Raw genomic sequence first — 18,420 nt, forward strand, 5'->3', positions numbered from 1 at the left:
TATGAAATTAACATAATCCCAATTCCAATGTCTAGCAAAGAGCACGTGAAACAAAAATCGAAAGCCCAATTCACGTATACATGTTATTATAATAATCCTAAAGTCAGCATAATGCAATGGGGCATCAAAAGAATTTTCTACCATGACTTAATGAGGGAAAATTTGATGTGAAGAAATCTGTTAACAGGTGATGGGCTGGATTTGGTCCACCGGGGCATGTGGGCCACAGTTTGCCAATCCCTGCTGTACTGAAATATACCTGTGATCTCTGTTATAAATTAATTTATAATTTTTAAAGACCTTCATATATTTTTGTAATTGCTACAATTTACAATTTATTATAAATGTATTATAAATAAATAGTATTTCTACTAGGGCAAAGTCAGATATTAACTTATAGATGGATACATTGCAAATCATTTGTCCAGTAAAAAAGATAACCCTCAAAGGTTACAATTTTATTGACTCATAAGATATTAAGCGTACATTCATACGCAACTTTTTAGTCTTATTTCAGTGATAAGATATACCTCAGCTTTGTCATCCTGTTGGTTTCCTCACTAATGGGTTAAATGAATCTTTGACATTGTTCTTTAGTCGTAGATCTTAAATGTTCTCATCACAAGAAAAAAAGTTGTAACTGTGTATGGTGATGAATGTTAACCAGACTTATTACGGTGGTCACTTCTCAATATATACAAATATTGAATCATTATGCTGTACACCTGAAGTGAATCTAATATTCTATGTCAATTATACCTCAATTTTTATTTTTTTAATTTAATCTTTATTTTTGAAAGAGAAAAACAGCACAAGTGGGGGAGGGGTAGAGAGAGAGAGAGGGAGACACAGACTCTTAAACAGGCTCTGAGCCGTCAGCACAGGGCCCGATGTGGGGCTTGAACTTACAAACTGCAAGATCATGACCTGAGCCGAAGTCAGACGCTCAACCGACTGAGACACCCAGGCGCCCCATATCTCAATTTTTAAAACCATTTCAAAAGCTAAAAGAATCTTCCCTGTGCAAATAAGACACTAGGCCATAGCCAACATCTATTCTATATTTTCTTTTTAAAAAAGAAAACCTCATAGCAAATGGGAATAAAAGTGGGTCATTTTAGTATGAATAAAGCACACCATCTTAAATCAAAGATAGTGAGATAGAGGATTAACAGCCCACTTAGTTACAGGGGTCGCAGTTATGTCAGTTTGTGATGTCGGTCAGGAACATAATCAGGAAGAGTGAGGACTGGGGTAGGCTAGGACTACACTATTCAATATAGTAGCCACTAGTCCTATGTGGCTATTTAACTTCAAATTAATTAAAATGATATAAAATTTAAAATTTAGTTTCTCTTAGTAACACTAGCCATATTTCAAGTGCTCATGACCAAATATGGCTGTGTCTTCCAAATTGGACAGCACAGATACACAACATTTCCATTATTGCAGGAAGTTCCACTGGACAGCTAGAGGGTTCATGCCCTTCTTCAGAGGACAGTTGCCTCTCAGCTCCAGCCCAGACAACTATTGTCATGTGGGAATGCCAACCTATTCTTACCAGGTGGTGTGGTTTCTCCAGAGAATCCAAAATCAGCATTTAAAAATAAAAGTAGTTGGCAACTAATCCAAAATTTCAAAAACACAATGTAGGCCAATGCTGTGGGATATAATCAAATTAACGTCCTCAGACTGAACTCAGTCCCAGAGGCCTGGTTTGCTACGATGTCTGCCTAGAAGCACAGCCATGTTCAGAAGTCAAACATGCAAACATGCTGCCCCCCTTGGGTTGATGGCCAATATCGGCATGAAAGCGTTCACCCTTATATATACATAAATATAAACAATGTGCCTTAACTGCTGTAATAGCTTTGTATATGTTCTCTTGGCTTCCACTTTCCTTGACCCTCCGCATCCATTCCATTCTTTGCAAAAGCCAGAGCCTTGTTTTAAAAATATGACCCTTGGGGAGCCTGGGTGGCTCAGTCACTTGGGCATCCAACTTCAACTCAGGTCATGATCTCGCAGTTTGTGAGTTGGAGCCCCACGTCGGGCTCTGTGCTGACAGCTCAGAGCCTGGAGCCTGCTTTGGATTCTGTGTCTCCCTCTCTCTCTGCTCCTCTTCCTCTCACACTCACTTTCTCTCTCAAAAATAAATAAACATAAAAAAAATAAAAATATGACCCTTAGTGACTTTCTATTACCTGTAGAGGAAAATTCAAACACCCTCGCATGGCTTACAAGGCCATGGACCTGGCCCCCCTGATCTTATCCCTCCCTGGCTGTCTCTCCCTGCGTGTTCATTGTATTCCACCTATTCCATTGGCCTTCCAGTAGTCGTCACCTATTCTGGACTCAACCTCACCTCCAGCCTTTGCACTTACTGTTTCCTCTTCCCTCTGCCTACCACGCTCTCTTCCAGACCTTTGTGTGCCTGCACCTTCTCCTTGCCCAGGTCCCACTCCATGGATAACATCCTCAGAGACAATCCAGGAAGAGACTATATATCCCAGCACTGTGATGGAAATGTAGTCCCACCATATGTAACTTTAAATGTGCTAGTAGACACTTTTTTTAAAAAGCAAAAAGATACAAGTGAAAATAATTTCAATGATATATTTTATTTAATCTAATATATCCAAAATATTATGTAAACATATAATCAACATAAAGATTCTGAGAGAGACATCTCTTTTTCATGCTAAGTTTTTGAAATTTGGTGCATTCCAATTCACATTTGGCAAATTTCACGTGCTCAGTAGGTCTGTATGGCTAGCAGCTATTGTGCTGGACAGCACAGGCCTACCTCTTTCCTCTGCTTTATCTTCCTCACAGCACTTACCGCTTTCTGAAATTATGTTCTTTGTTTACTTGCTTATTATGTGTCCGCCCAATGTAAGCTCTATGCAGCAAGGACTATATCCCCTATGCTTGTAACAGTGCTTGGCATACAGTAGGTGCCTAATAAGCTGTGTCCTAACTGGACACACAAGTGTGCCTATCTAGCCCTCTGCTAGAGAGAAAAGAAAAATAGCATCTTTTGAAAAAGTCAGTGTATATTAAGCAATTTTGAAATGTGTAATCTTTGGTCTAGTAATTCTACTTTTAGGAACTCTTCTAAGGAAGAATATTAACAATATAAAGATTTATCTACAAAACTATTTGGTGAAATGTTATCTATACTTATGAAAAATTTGAAGTATTCTTGTTCAACTATAGAATAATGATCAAATAATCATGTATTTAGGGATATTAATCTATTATTCGACCATTAAAACAGTATGTAAGACATTACAAAAGGTTATAAAGTGGCTTCTTTGATAGATGATTCAAATAGTATAAAATGTAGATGTATGTGCATTTGTAAAAACTAGAATTAGAAATTAGATAATGAATTACAAATAATAGGATAAATATGATCTTTAACACCAATAAGGCCTTGGGCTGAGAACTTTTATGTGTATGAGTCCCTCTGCCTTCAAATGTCACTTCTTCAGAGAACCCTTTCATGATCACCTGAATTAAAATAGCACTTTTACCCATCACTCTTCATCTCCTCCACCCTGCATTTTTTCCCCTAGTCCTTATCACCACCCAACACATTTTGTATTTACTTGTCTACTTGTTTGTGCTCTGTCTTCCCCAGCTGGAATGTGCGCTCTGTGAGCCCCAGGCTCTTAGCTGATTTTGTTCACTGTTTTAGACACCTCAAGCTCCTAGAACAGTGCCTGGCACTCATCAATGAGTGAATTGATGAATGAATGAATGAATGAATGAATGAACAAACAAACTGGAAGCTCAGTAAATCTGATTTCTTCATTCTCTCTCTAAAAATCAGATATTCTTCCCTTACTCTTCCCTACTTCTTGAGGAGCAAATAAATAAATAAATAAGTATCCAAGTTAATTTAAAGTTTTATTCCATCTGATAAAGACCCCTTACGGTATTTAGTGTCTCTTAAATAAAAATCCTCAGTCTCCCTTCTACCTGCTTTTCTCACCCCAAAATGGCTTGTAAGTGTAAGGAGGGAGGGATGACACAGCTTGTGGATTAAGTAATCATTGACATAAAGATGTTAAAAATCTCATCTTTTTCATTTAGGCATTTATTGCAGAAATGCAGATGGTGGCTGAAATTCTTCAACACGTAGTCCAGAGACCTGAGGATTATTTAGAAAATATTGAGAACGTTGTTAAACTTTACAAGGAACTAATTCTTCATTCTTTAGAAGTAAGAACAAGATATATTGATGAAAATGGGAATATTGATATTTGTGTTCTATCACTGATGAAATAGCTTTCACATTTTTTCATCCCCCTGTATTATCTATCTGATTCTCCACCCCTTAGTTTGATAGAATGCTATTAGAATTAAGCTTGCCTTCCAAAGGCTGTTTCACAAAACAATATTATTTTACTCTTAATAAGCAGCAGTATTGTTGAAAAGTGATATATGAACCGCATTTTTCAAAAGTCACTACAGGAATTTATTTATAGTCAGAAGTTGGAAAACCCATGTTGAAAGACTATTTTGTAAAGACATTTTCAATCTATAATTTATGGATTTATCAAAACAGCTGTACATTTTAAAAGGAACTGTTCGTTTATTTAAATTGCAATCTAAAAAATTATCCCCAGATTGGTTTCTATGGTTATCTCATTCAAAGCTGATTACATATAAACATGATTAAGGCCATTACATATTAGAATAAGACAGTTTTAATTAAAACAATTAGCATTTTAAAAATATGATTACTAAAGTTACAATTTGTGAAAAGCATATTTGATTATGGTCTAAAGTCCAGGATAGACTCTGCCAAATTTGTTGTGTTGGGGATATTCAACAAACATTTATCAAATTTGGGTATTTGGCCACACACCATGCTGAGCAACAGGGTACAAAGACAAATAAAAAAACAGGACTCACATTGCCTCTTCCCATCTGATAGAGAAACTAAAAGAATCTATTTCATGCTTTTTTATGAAGTTTATATGTGTTTAAAGGCAAATGAGTGGATCGTTTTCATTTTCATTGTCCACCCCAAAAGAGGAGCCAAATTTAATTGTTTTCTTATGTATGACTTATTCCTCCCTACCTCCTTTTCTATCCCTGGCCTTTAAATTTTGCTTCTTAAGAGTAATTTGCATGTCTATCATGTTCTTTCTTCCTTCAACAGAAATATCCTGCAAACTCCCTAAGTGGCTGGCATTGGGTGTGAAATAAAGCATAATTAAAATCAGATTCAGAAAATTAGAAAACTACATTCATGGGCATGAGATAGTCTTTTTAAGGATAAGGACCAGGTCTTCCATCCTGGAAGCCAAAACTAGACTTTAAGCCGACATGACACTTGCTGAATAGTAAAATAATTGCCCTTTATGGTAATTTCGGTGTCCTGGTGTGTGTAGAGGAAGGTGGGAAAAGCCATAAAAGGTAGGAGCCTGCAATTCTAGTCTCCTCTGACCTGGCTCAGGTGTCAATTCACTTTGGAGGCCAAGATTACCAAAATTCAGTGCTCCTCCAAAAGACATGAGGAAAGCAAGTGGGAGGATCATTTTCTGGTTTATATCTTGCTTCACCAAGGCCAAGGCCTCATTCTTGCCTGTCTTTGAATCCCAACCTGACTCCTGGTCTGATGTGGTGCATGTATCTTTAGTCTTATACTTTGGCTTAGTAAGTCCACTCTTAATAATCCTGCTTAAGAAAAGAATCTGAAATCCAGAAAAGCATTATGTACTTCCTTGTTCAGAACATGGCTATTTATGTTTAAATAAATAATATTGGCATAATGTGCTGTCTAAAAGAAAAAGAAGGGCTTAGAACCCAACCTCACATAATATTGTGAAAAACAAAATGCCTGCACAATTAAGGAGATGATTTGTTCAGATTATTGCAATAAGGAGAACATTCATTAATGAGAACCTTCTCATCAAGGAAAAGAAAGGGAGACCTGGGGTTTTATGGATGGAGGCAGGTAAGCAAAGGGGATATCCTCGAGTCTTAGGAAATGATGGAGAAGGATGAAGACAGATCTTATCTGAGTCTTTGAGAAAGGATAGAGATGGGTCCTACCTCTCAATCATCCCTACTTCCTGGAAATGCAGGGCTCAAATAGAGTTCATCATTGCCAATGTACAAACATAAAATCTGGCAGATTTTACATTTTAATATTAAAAACAAAAAATAATGAAAGAAAATTGAGAACATTAATATAATCTTGAGATAGAGAAAATCTAAGCAAGAGATCCAGAAGCAATGAAAACAGATATATTTTATTATAAAAATATTTTATTTTATAGAAGATTCCATAAGCAAAGTTAAGAGATAAATCTTTTTTACCTTTAAAGGTAAAATATTTGAGGGGCGCCTCAGTGGCTCAGTCGGTTGAGCATCCTACTTCGACTCAGGTCATGATCTCGCAGTGAGTTCAAGCCCTGCGTCGGGCTTTGTGCTAACAGCTCAGAGCCTGGAGCCTGCTTCGAATTCTGTGCCTCCCTCTCTCTCTGCCCCTCCCATGTTCGTGCTGTGTCTCCCTCTGTCTCTCAATAATAAATAAACATTTAAAAAAAATTTTTTTAAATAAGGGTAAAATATTTGTAATCGATATGGGTTAAAGACTTCCCATGAATGTTAGAGAAAAGAAACAATCTAATAGAAAAATGCCCAGATGTCATGGTTAGACAGTGTTCAGAGATGGATATCTGAATACTGACCTCACCCATAGCCAGGGGAATAAAAAGTAGAACAAACCAATGTCATTTACAATTATCAGTTTGGCAGAAATTATTTTATGTATATATGCAGAGAGATAGACGCCCCCAAACATTTTCTATTTGGAAGGACTCTAAAACTTTGGTGGAAAGAAAAACTGGAAAAAAAAAAAACAGAAAAAATAAAATTCATGCTAAGAAGATTGGTTTAGGCTTTTGCAAAAGAGCACTTAAAATAATACACATTATATCATGCATAAAGCAAACAATTTAGCTTTAAAGATTTATTCATAGTATACTAAGATTCTGATCTTGTATTCAGTTTTGCCAAGGATCTGGATTATAAGGGATCTTTTCTATTTTTCGCAGGAAGTAATGGCTGAACACAATTCCCAGTATCTCATTGAGCTCGATGGAAATAAGCCCCCAGAGGAGCTCTTCATGGTAAGTGCAATGTTTAGTGAGAATATCCCACAGTTTGGAAAATCAAAAAGTTACTGACTGGATTGTACTTATCTTCATAAATATCAAAAATATATTTACATTTTAGTTTGTTTGAAAAATTCCTTTTGACACTTAAAAATTTGATGTTATATCTGTTCATCTATCCATATTTAAATCAAAAGTACATTTGAATTTAAAATCTCTGTGTGACGGGGTGCCTGGGTGGCTCAGTCAGTTGGGCGTCCGACTTCGGCTCAGGTCATGAGCTCGCGGTCTGTGAGTTCGAGCCCCGCATCCGGCTCTGGGCTGACAGCTCAGAGCCTGGAGCCTGTTTCGAATTCTGTGTCTCCCTCTCTCTCTGACCCTCCCCTGCTCATGCTCTGTCTCTCTCTGTCTCAAAAATAAATAAATGTTAAAAAAATTTTTTAAATCTCTGTGTGACAAAAAGTGTCTCAAATAGCTGCCAATAAGCACATGATAAGATGCTTAACAGGAGCCATTAGGGAAATGCAAACCAAAACCATAATGAGATACCACTTCACATCACTAAAATGACTAGCATTTAAAAAAAAACACAACAGTAGTAAGCATTGGTGAGGATGTGGAAAAGTTGGAACCTTCATATATTGCTGGTGGGATTGTAAAATGGTGTGGCCACTTTGGAATAGTTTGGTAGTTCCTCAATAAGCTAACCATGGAATTACCACATGACTCAGCAATCAACCTCTTGGTATCTATAGCCAAAATAGTTGAAAATAGGTGTTCAAACAAAAACTTGTCCATGAAGGTTCATAGCAGCACTAATCACAATAGCCAAAATGTTGAAACAAGCCAAATGTCCACATATTGATGAATGGACAAATAAAATGTGGTGTACCTATACACTGGAATATTATTTGGCAATAAAACAGAATGGAGTTTTGATACATGCTACCACATGGATGAATCTTGAACACCTACTCGGTAAAATAAAAGTTACAAAAGGTCCTGTATGATTCCTTTTATATAAAATATCCAAAATGGACTGATCGATCAAAATAGAAAATAGATCAGCAGTTGCTTGGGGTGAGGGTTGCCACAATGGGAGATCTCGGGATGAATGTGAAGTGATTACTAATGGATAAAGCATTTCTTTTTGGGGTGATTAAAATGTTCTAGGATTAATTGTGGTGATGAGTGCACAAATCTAAATATACTAAAAACCATTTAATTTTAGCCATGCTATACTTTAAATGGATAAATTATACTTATGTGAAATGTATCTCAATGAAACTTTTTTTTAAAATAAAGAATATACTCCACACTGTATAGTCCATTCTACCTCACTGAACATTCTACACTCTCTCATCTGTAGAGCTGGAGAATCCCTGACCTCGCTCCTTCTGCACTCTTCTGTCTGCCCTACTAAGTGCTGTTACTATCCCAGACCTTTCCCCTGAATTCCATGCCTATATAATCAGCTGCTACTCGGTGTATCCAATTGGCTGTCTAGTAGTTATCTCAGATTTAACAAAAATCCCCAGATCCACCATCACCACCACCTGCCCCAGATACACTCCTGTCACAGGTTTCCCCTCTCAGTAAGCATCTAATCCACTCTTCAGTCTGCTCTTCTCTTTTTTTTCACATCCCACACCCAAGCAGGTTTTTCCTTCAAAACATATCCAGAATTGGATTTTACAAACCAGGACACTTTTCTCAAGGTAGAGGGCAGAAGCTCCAATAGGCCTTGGTTGAAACTTCCTAAGCCTGTTAAGGCTTCAATTGTCATTGGCACCCTGGTCTTCCTGCCTATTCCATTGGCCAAAACAAGTTACACGGAGAAGCTCAGTATCAGTGGGATAGGGAAGTGTATTCTACCCACGGTGAACTAGGGAATTAAAAAGGGAAGGGAGAGAAGGGTAAATTATGAACAAATAACACAATCCACCACAGATTACCATTGACCATCAGGACTTTGTCAGTCCACCATCTCTCATCTCAGAGTCTACGTTTCATGTTCTTCTGCATAATGTCCCTGTTAGTTTCTAATTCTGCTGTAGCAAATTAGGTGGCTTAAAGTGACAAAAATTTTATTTTCTTATAGTTCTAGAGGTTAGAAATAAAAAAAAATCAAGGTGTTGGCCAGGCCTTGCTCCCTCCAAAGCCTCTAGGGGATGATCCAGCATTGCCTTTTCCAGCTTCTGGTGGTCCCAGGCATCTCTTGGATCATTGCAGCCAACTCTAAGATCTGCTTCCATCTTGACATGGCTGTATTCCCTCTTTCTGAAGAGTTCCCACAGAACTAGATCTCTAAGGACATGAATATTTGGGGACCAGAGGGCAAACTGTTATGGATTGAATTGTGTACCCCCAAAAGATATGTTGAGGTCCTAACTTCCAATACCTGTGAATGTAACCTTATTTGGAAACAGGATCTTTTCAGATGTAGTCAAGTCCAGATGAGTTCATACTGAGTTAGAGTGGGTCATAACCCAATATGCTGGTATCCTTGTAAGAGAAGAGACTCGACACACAGGCAGAAGATAGTTATGTGACATCAAAGGCAGAGATTGGAGGAACACCAAACATTGACAGCAAACCACCAGAAGGTGGAGGCAAGGAAGTATTCTACTCATAAGCTCATCACTGTTACAGAGTATTTGAGGTGTTCAAATGCCAATGTATTTAAATATTTGTTCTTTAACAAATTTAGACAGTTATGGACCGACTTAAATATCTGAACCTAAAAAGAGCAGCTGTTTTAACTAAACTTCAGAGTGCAGAAGAAGAAATTAATGACATAATGGACAATGTAAGTTATTTTTAACTGTTTGAAAGTCTATCTTTTCACTATATGTTGTGGCCTTAATTTAATGTATTCTTTCAAGGTATAAAAGGAATTTCAGGATACCTTTCACAAGAATGGATTTGATTTTTAGGAAGAAGCTGTAATAATTAACACAAATTCTAGAAACACTAAACACAACAAAACTCTTGATGGGGGTCCTGGGTGGTTCAGTCGGTTAAGTGTCCGACTTCAGCTCAGGTCGCATGATCTCACAGTTCCTGGGTTTGAGCCCTGCATTGGGTTCTGTGCTGACAGCTCAGAGCCTGGAGGCTGCTTCGGATTCTGTGTCTCCCTCTCTCTCTGCCCCTCCCCCACTCACACTCTGTCTCTCTCTGTCTCTCAAAAATGAATTAATGTTAAAATATTTTTTAAAATAAATAAATAAATAAAATAAACACAAAAGTCTTGAAACAAAGACAATAAAATCAAAACAACCACAAGAATAATGAGAAAGAAACTCAATTTCATTTTAAAAATCTTGCAACACCAAAGAAAGCAGAGACATCATAAAAGCCCTCAGCTCTATAAACACTCATTTATTCCTTCAAATCATTGAACCCTTTTTTCATATAACTACTGTGTTCCTGACACTATTGTATTATGGATGTGACAATGGTTGAGAGAGGAGCGTGGTCTGCCATTCAAACACCCTTTCCTGGAGAGAATGCTCAGCGTCTGCTTTTCAAATACTTTTCCCAAGTTTGGACAGGAAGTAGAGATGATAAGGAAAGAGCGACCACCTCCTGGCTTGACTACATACGTTTCAGTCCCTGGTTCGTTGTCTGTAGACTCCATCGAGAAGGGTGGTAGCCTAATGTGGCCCACTGATTAGGTTATTGGTCTCATGCAACTCCTCTAAGCAACGACAGTCTCCTTAACCGTTAGCTACTTCTTTCAACCTTCAGTTTCCAACATTCATGCAGCATCCCCCGCAGTGTGCATGCCTCTTTACTCTCTGATGCTACAGAGGTCCAGGTGAGACCCCATTCTCACCTGTCCTCCACAGTCAACTCTGGAGCCAGCAGATATGTGTGAGATCTACATCTGAAGGTTGGAGAGAGCGTACCTGGATCCTTTTCCCCCTGGCAGTTGCTCACCATGCTCTCTCTCCCCGGCTCTTTCATCCCCTGCTAAGGTAGCATGAGGACAGTGAACCCCTCAGCAATCTGCAGTCTGTGGAAAAGTGGACCTAACTTCTCTGGAGGGCACCAACAGAGGAATACTGAGGGGCACTTTTTATCTTAAAAACAAAAGAGCTAAATAAATGCAAAAAAAAAAAGCAACCTGTATATAACATGTTACAATTTGAAAACTCAGTTAAACTAAGAATCTGGTGCATTTTCAAACCTTTTCAGTAAGAATTTTTTCAAATCAGGTAATACAAGAAGATCATAAAAAACATTCTATCTACATTATAGTCTTTCTACTTTATAGCACAAAATGCTCGATAAAATTTAAACCAGGGTCATAATAGAAATGACAACTATTTGTCTTATTACATTTTGGACAAGTACAGAATGTTTGCAATTAAGAAAAAAGCCAAAATTTTCTTAATAAATTCTTTCTTAAATAGCAAAGCACTACCAACTAAAAAATTAAATACTTCATACTGTCAATTTTAGCAAAATGATGCCCACATTTTTAGTGCGGTATTTGTGATTAACAGGATGAGCTGTTCCGTACTCTTGCATCTTATAAACTTATCGCACCAAGGTATAGATGGCAGAGAAGCAGATGGGGACGTACATGTCCTGTGGCTTTACAAGAAGGTAACATTTATCCAGGACTACCAGACTTTTCCGTGAGGTAAGTAAGATTTTCACAACTTAAATTTAAAACTTGTCCGTACCTCTTTTCAGTTGTTTATGATTATGGCATATTTTAAGTTTTCTAGGTAAAATGTACTGTCTTTCATCAGAAGAAGCATTAAAAAAATTTTTATTGAACCCACGTCCCTATCTTCTTCCGCCTATGCCGGCACCACCATTTAAAGTATTCATATTTGGACCTCAGTCTTCAGGGAAAACAACACTTAGCAATTTGCTTGCAGAAAATTACAAAGGAAAGGTAAGTACTCATTCAGCTAGCTAGCTATCTACCTACCTATACTTGACTATAATTTGTAGGACTTTCGGATTCACAAGATTTGTATTTAGTGTTCTTAATTTCACACCGTCAATTGGGTAATTGTTTCACTGGGTTTGGTGTGGGGAAAGCCTCCCCCTTGCTGCTTATTGCAGTTTCCGAGTCCACAGCCTTTCCCTGCTTCCCCAAAGCCCCCAGACTTGACTGCTATGTCATGTGGACTGTGCCACCCATTACCTGTTTTGGTTTCATTCATCTCCTGTTTCCTGGGTCACAGTCCTAGCTCACCATCCCTCTCTCCATACAGTCACTCCTGCCATCATCCTTAGTATCTGCCAAGATGACCCTCTGTGGTGACAGACACCCTGGCCTGTCCATTCCTTGGCCTCTCTCCCCAGAGATCTTGTTCTCCACCCTCAGTAAAGTGAAGAGAAATTATGTATAGTTTAGACCAGAGTGATAGCAGTAGAGGTGGTAAGGTGTAGGCAGATGGAGGGTATAATTTGAAGGCAGAACCCAAGGATTCGGTGAGGGGTTAGAATGGACAGCAGTTCTGCGAGGGCCAGTGTGCTGGAGTAGAGAACACAAGGGGGAAGGCAGAAGATGATGAGGGCCGAAGATGTAGTCAGACAGAACACTGCAGCCCTGAGAAGAAGGAGTTTGGATTTCTTTCAGGTGCTATTCCTTTGAACTCAGGGGTGACATTTTCTATTTGCTTTAACTTTTTAACTCTAACATATGACAAACAAACAGAAAAGTGAAGCTCAGTGAATTATCACCAAAAAAACCCCATATAACCACCACCCAGGACAAATATGGAGTTGCCAGCACCCTGAAAACCCCCTCATGCCTCTTCCCAATGTTGATCCTCTTATTCCTTCCACAAAGGTAAGTTCTGCCCCGAACTTGATGGTATTCACTCCTATTCTTTTCTCTTATGGTTTTACCTTGGAAGTGTACATCCAATGCCATAGATTAGTTTGCATGTTCTTTTTTTTTTAACTTTCTAGACTTAGACAATTTATGTTCTTTGTGCCTGGCTTTTTTCACTTAACATTATGATTATGATATTTATGCGTGTTGTTTATACATGTTACTGCATATTGCCTCGATCTATGTATTTTTTATTGCATTATATTGATTGTATTATATTATAAGTTATTTATCCACTTGAGTGTTGATAAAATTTGGATTGATTACAGTTTGAGTATTATGAATAATATTGCTATAAACATTCTTGTACATGTCTTACGGTGCACACATGGTATCTTTATATGTTTTGGAGATATATCTAGTAGTAAGATTCCTGGGACATTGAGTATGCAACTTGTGTAGAGAACGCCAAACTTTTCCAAATGAATTCTATCCATTTACAACTTGATCAGCAGTGTGTGAGAATTCTGTTATTCCACATTCCTTCCAACTTTCGTTATGGTCAGTCTTTTTAATTTAAGCCATTCTAATAGGTGTATCTCCCTGTGGTTTTAATTTGCATTTCTCTGAAATGAATGAGGTTAGACATTTTTTCCTTGTTTATTGGCCATTCAATTATTCTCTTTTTGAAATGTTTGCTCAAGCCTATTGGGCATTTGAAAATTTTTTTTTTACATATTATTGGTAGGAGTTCCTTAAATTGTCTATATGCAAGTTCTTTTGAGATAATAAGCATTATGAATATTTTCTACCACTCTGTGGTTTATCATTACCACATATGGTTTGTTTACAAACCACAAACATTATATTAAAGTATGTGTCAGACAAACGAATTATAAGTTTAAAATATAAAGAGCTCTTACAAACCAAAGTGCAGATGAAGCCCTAATGGAAAAAAGTAGCAAACAAACAATTCCCAAAATAATAGATACAACAGCATAGCCATTAATCATGAGAAAATGGTTATCACCTCCCTGATAACCAGAGAGATGCCAAAAAACCCCAGAGATCTGTCAATCTCACTGTTGGAGTTGAAAGATCACTGTTAATACCCAATATTGATGTGTGGCTAGGATGTGGAGAAGTACATTTTCATATAATGCTTGTAAGAGCATAACCATTAGGGATGGCAATTAGAAATATGTAAGAGCCTAAAGTCCTTTGCATATCCTTTGAACTGCCAATCCTATTTTATAAATTTTTGGTAAAGAAACTGATCAAAGATAGATACATAACTGTGTTCATCATAGCCTAGTTACTATTATTATAGTAAAAACATGTATACCTAAATATATATTATTAGCATTTTAGTTAAATAAAGCATAATATGTTCATCTAATATCTAATACCGTGCATCCATTAAAAATGACAGTGAAGATGTATATTTATTGGCCTGGAATAAAGTAATATAAGCATATTGAAGGAAAAGTAAAATGGAATCTAGAAGTGTGGAAGTATTATTTAAACTTAAGAGGCATATAGAAATATATTTCTAACATCCCGATATGTAGAGTATATTATCTACTCTACAATGGTCTTATATTCAGAATATATAGAGAATTATTACCCGGTTTTTTAAATGGCCAAAAGTTGAACATATGATTAAAAACAGAAGGCGAGTGATTGACCAACAGCACCCAAAAAAGAAGGTCAAAATGAATTGTGATCAGGGAAATGTGAATTTAAACTACAACAAGATACTTCTTCACACCCGCTACAATGGCTAAAATTTAAAAGATTCACAAAACCAAGTGTTGGTGAAGATGTGGAGTAACTGTAATTTGTATACATTTGCTGGTAGGAAAGTAAAGTAGTTCAACCACTTTGGAAATGGTTTAATGGCTTATTGTAAAATCAAATACACATTTGGGGCGCCTGGATGGCTCAGTCAGTTGAGTGTCCGACTTTGGCTCAGGTCATGATCTTACGGTTCGTGAGTTCGAGCCCTATGTCGGGCTCTGTGCTGACAGCTCGGAGCCTGGAGCCTGCTTCGGATTCTGTGTCTCCCTCTCTCTCTGCCCCTCCCTCGCTTGCACTCGGTCTCTATCTCTCTCAAAAATAAATAAACATTAAAAAAATTTTTTTTTCAATCATATACACATTTACAATATGACCCAGTAATTCCACTTCTAGGTATTTGTCTAAGAGAAATAAAAACATATGACCACAAAAAGACTTCCTCACAAATGTTCATTGCTAGTTTATTTATATAACAGCCCCAAACTGGAAAAACCCAAGTGTCCATCAATAGATGAATGAATAAAAAAAAAACCTGCGGCATATTCATTCAGTGATACTGCTTAACTATAAAAAGGAACTGATTACTGATGTATGCAATGACACTGATGAATCTCAAAAACAGTGTATAAAGGAGAAAAGGTTAGAAAGATTACATACTAAATGGCTCTATTTATATGAAATTCTAGAAAAGGCAAAACTAAAATACAGTGACAGAAAACAGAAAGTAGTGTCCAGGGCCCAGGAACTAACTATAAAGAAGCATAAGGGAACTTTCTGGAGTGATATAAATGTTCTATATATTGATTATAGTTGTTATGTGTATATATTTGTCAAAGCTCATTAGACTGTATACTTAAAATGGATGCCTTTTGTTGTATGTAAGTTATCCATGAAAAATTGACTTAAAAATACGTAACTTGAATATATATTACATGATACATACATATATAAATACATCATACTACATGGAAAGTATGACTGAATTTCTATGAAAGCACGTACTCAAAAACATTGAATTCCGAAAATAACGTACTTCAAGCAGCATTAAGATGTTTGAGATAGGTAAGTATAGATCTAGAAATAGATACGGGTGAACAATGTGTTTAATATTCATGTGATTTGTGCTTTTGTTGCTTTTCTCAAATATTCTTTGCAGGTAATTGACTATGCCAAACTTGTTCAACCACGTTTTGATAAAGCCCTTCAGTCATTAATAAGCGATACTATCGCTGAGGCCACCGAAGCAGCGATTAAAGCTGTGAAAGAACAGCTTCTCACAAAACTACAAGCTAAAAGACAAGGTGAACTATCTCTTTTAAATGCGTGTTCTAAGCTTAGGTCAACAGTTCAGCCTGGCTGCCTGAGGGCTAGGACCTGGTTTGCTCGCCTCCATCCCCTAGCATGTTGTATGGTGCAGCCTCTTAATAATGGGTTGAAGACACGAATATACATAAACCTGATTCATGAACAGAGAAAAGATTTCAGTCCTAAGCTTCTAAGGAAAGGAATCAGAAAGAGCTTCCAAATTTGGATTTACTATTATGGATTTGCTGGCTGGGCAGAGACTGAGTAGCATTTATATACCTTCATTTACACCAATTGTGACAACACTCTGCCTGATTCTTGTGGAGTTTACATTGTTGTTGTTGTTGTTGCTGCTGCTACTTTAGTATAGAGGTGTGTATGTCAGCCCCCATGGTAATTAAGTTTTTCTGGGGCACCTGGGTGGCTCAGTCCGTTGAGCATCTGACTTCTGATTTGGGCTTAGGTCATGATCTCACAGTTCTGAGATTAAACCCCACATCGGGTTCCATGCTGACAGTGTGGAGCCTGCTTGGGATCCTCTCTCTCCCTCTCTCTCTGCCACTCCCCCACTCATGTGCGTGTGCGTGCCCTCTCACTCTCTCAAAAGAAATAAATAAACTTTTTTTAAAAATTATTTTTTTCTATTTGGGGAATTTTAATTTCAAATTCAAAACAGTTACAAAGAGGCACCTGGGTGGCTCGGTCAGTTTACCATTGGACTCTTGATATTGGCTCAGGTCATGATCTCACAGTTTATGGGATCAAGCCTATGTTGGGCTCTGTGCTGACAGCATGGAGCCTGCTTGGGATTCTCTCTCCCCCTCTCTCTGTCCCTCTCTTGCTTGTATGCACTCTCTTCTATTTCTTAAAATAAATGAATAAATATGAAAAAAATTTTAAAACAGTGAAACTGGAAGAAGCCTTAGTGATCAATTAACACAGTTCTGTAACTCTCCAGATGAGGAAAACTTTTTACATAAATTGGAAAGCTTCTGTCGTTTTCTATGCTTGAAATTATTTAAATAGCAAGGAAATTATCTCTTCCTACATGGCACTGTTAAACTTTTGCTAGGAAAAAAAACAGGTTATTTGCCTAACGAATCTGCCTCTTTCCTTTCTCATTAGCCTACAAACAAGTAAAAGAGTCCAACACGGTGCCCAGGGGATTGCAAAAACAACAGCAAAAAGACCAGTATTTAAATTACCTGCCATCCAAAATATCATCCAGATGATTCAGAATGAATTTAAATTTTAGTATGTTATCTTCAAAGAAAAACCAAAAGTTTTTAAAATATTCATGGACAACTCACAAACTAAAGCTTGAGAAATATTGACCAAGATGGCTTGTTATTCAACTTATTTAAGGCTTGACAAAATGAATTCATTAACTCACTCAACTTGAGTACCCACTGTGTATTAGACATGATTTAGGCACTGGGCCACAGCAGTTAACAAGACACAGAAACTCCTGTCTTTGTGATTGTTACATTTTAATGAAATACAGAGGAGGAAAAAAGAAACAAGTGAACAAATGGAAAAAATATAACACAGTAGTAGGTCAGGCGGTAATGAGGCAGGGGTGCTGGAGTGTTAGGATGAGCAGGGAAGAGAGGACATTTAAATGAAACCTGGATCAGGAGAGCAACTAGTTGGGCTTCAGTTAAGAAGAGTAGTGATCAGTAACGTTTCTTGGAGTCTGTAGTGATTCCTTTCATATCAAATTATAGCATGAAATCATAGATTTTAGGTCTTGCCACAAATTGCTTTCTTCCACTGGAATTTAGAAACAGAGGCCATCTCTTATATACTGCAAACTTAAAAATCTCTTCCTTTCCTTTTTCAAATTCAGTAATTATTCTAAATCTGACAGTAGGGTTCTTAAAATCATTTTAATTGGAATTTTCTTGCTAGTTCCACTAATTTCCTAGTTTTGCTAATTTCACTCCCAATATACTTTTTTCTTTCATTGTTGTTTTTTTTTCAATATATGAAGTTTATTGTCAAATTGGTTTCCATACAACACCCAGTGCTCATCCAAAAGGTGCCCTCCTCAATACCCATCACCCACCCTCCCTCCCCTCCCTCCCACCCCCCATCAACCCTCAGTTTGTTCTCAGTTTTTAAGAGTCTCTTATGCTTTTGCTCTCTCCCACTCTAACCTCTTTTTTTTTTTTCCTTCCCCTCCCCCATGGGTTTCTGTTAAGTTTCTCAGGATCCACATAAGAGTGAAAACATATGGTATCTGTCTTTCTCTGTATGGCTTATTTCACTAGCATAACACTCTCCAGTTCCATCCATGTTGCTACAAAGGGCCATATTTCATTCTTTCTCATTGCCACGTAGTATTCCATTGTGTATATAAACCACAATTTC

General features: G+C 37.4%; 1 protein-coding gene across 1 annotated transcript in view; it reads left to right on the forward strand.

The window, feature by feature from the left end:
• AK9 (adenylate kinase 9) overlaps nucleotides 1–18,420 on the forward strand; it is a 130,550-nt gene that overhangs the window by 24,489 nt on the left and 87,641 nt on the right. The window contains 6 exon segments of the mRNA XM_053222387.1: nucleotides 4,102–4,230; nucleotides 7,080–7,154; nucleotides 9,850–9,948; nucleotides 11,651–11,790; nucleotides 11,871–12,051; nucleotides 15,899–16,043. Of these exon segments, the coding sequence (XP_053078362.1) occupies nucleotides 4,102–4,230; nucleotides 7,080–7,154; nucleotides 9,850–9,948; nucleotides 11,651–11,790; nucleotides 11,871–12,051; nucleotides 15,899–16,043 (769 nt within the window).

The sequence above is a fragment of the Acinonyx jubatus genome, chromosome B2 (assembly GCF_027475565.1).
Source record: "Acinonyx jubatus isolate Ajub_Pintada_27869175 chromosome B2, VMU_Ajub_asm_v1.0, whole genome shotgun sequence".
NCBI lineage: Eukaryota > Metazoa > Chordata > Mammalia > Carnivora > Felidae > Acinonyx > Acinonyx jubatus.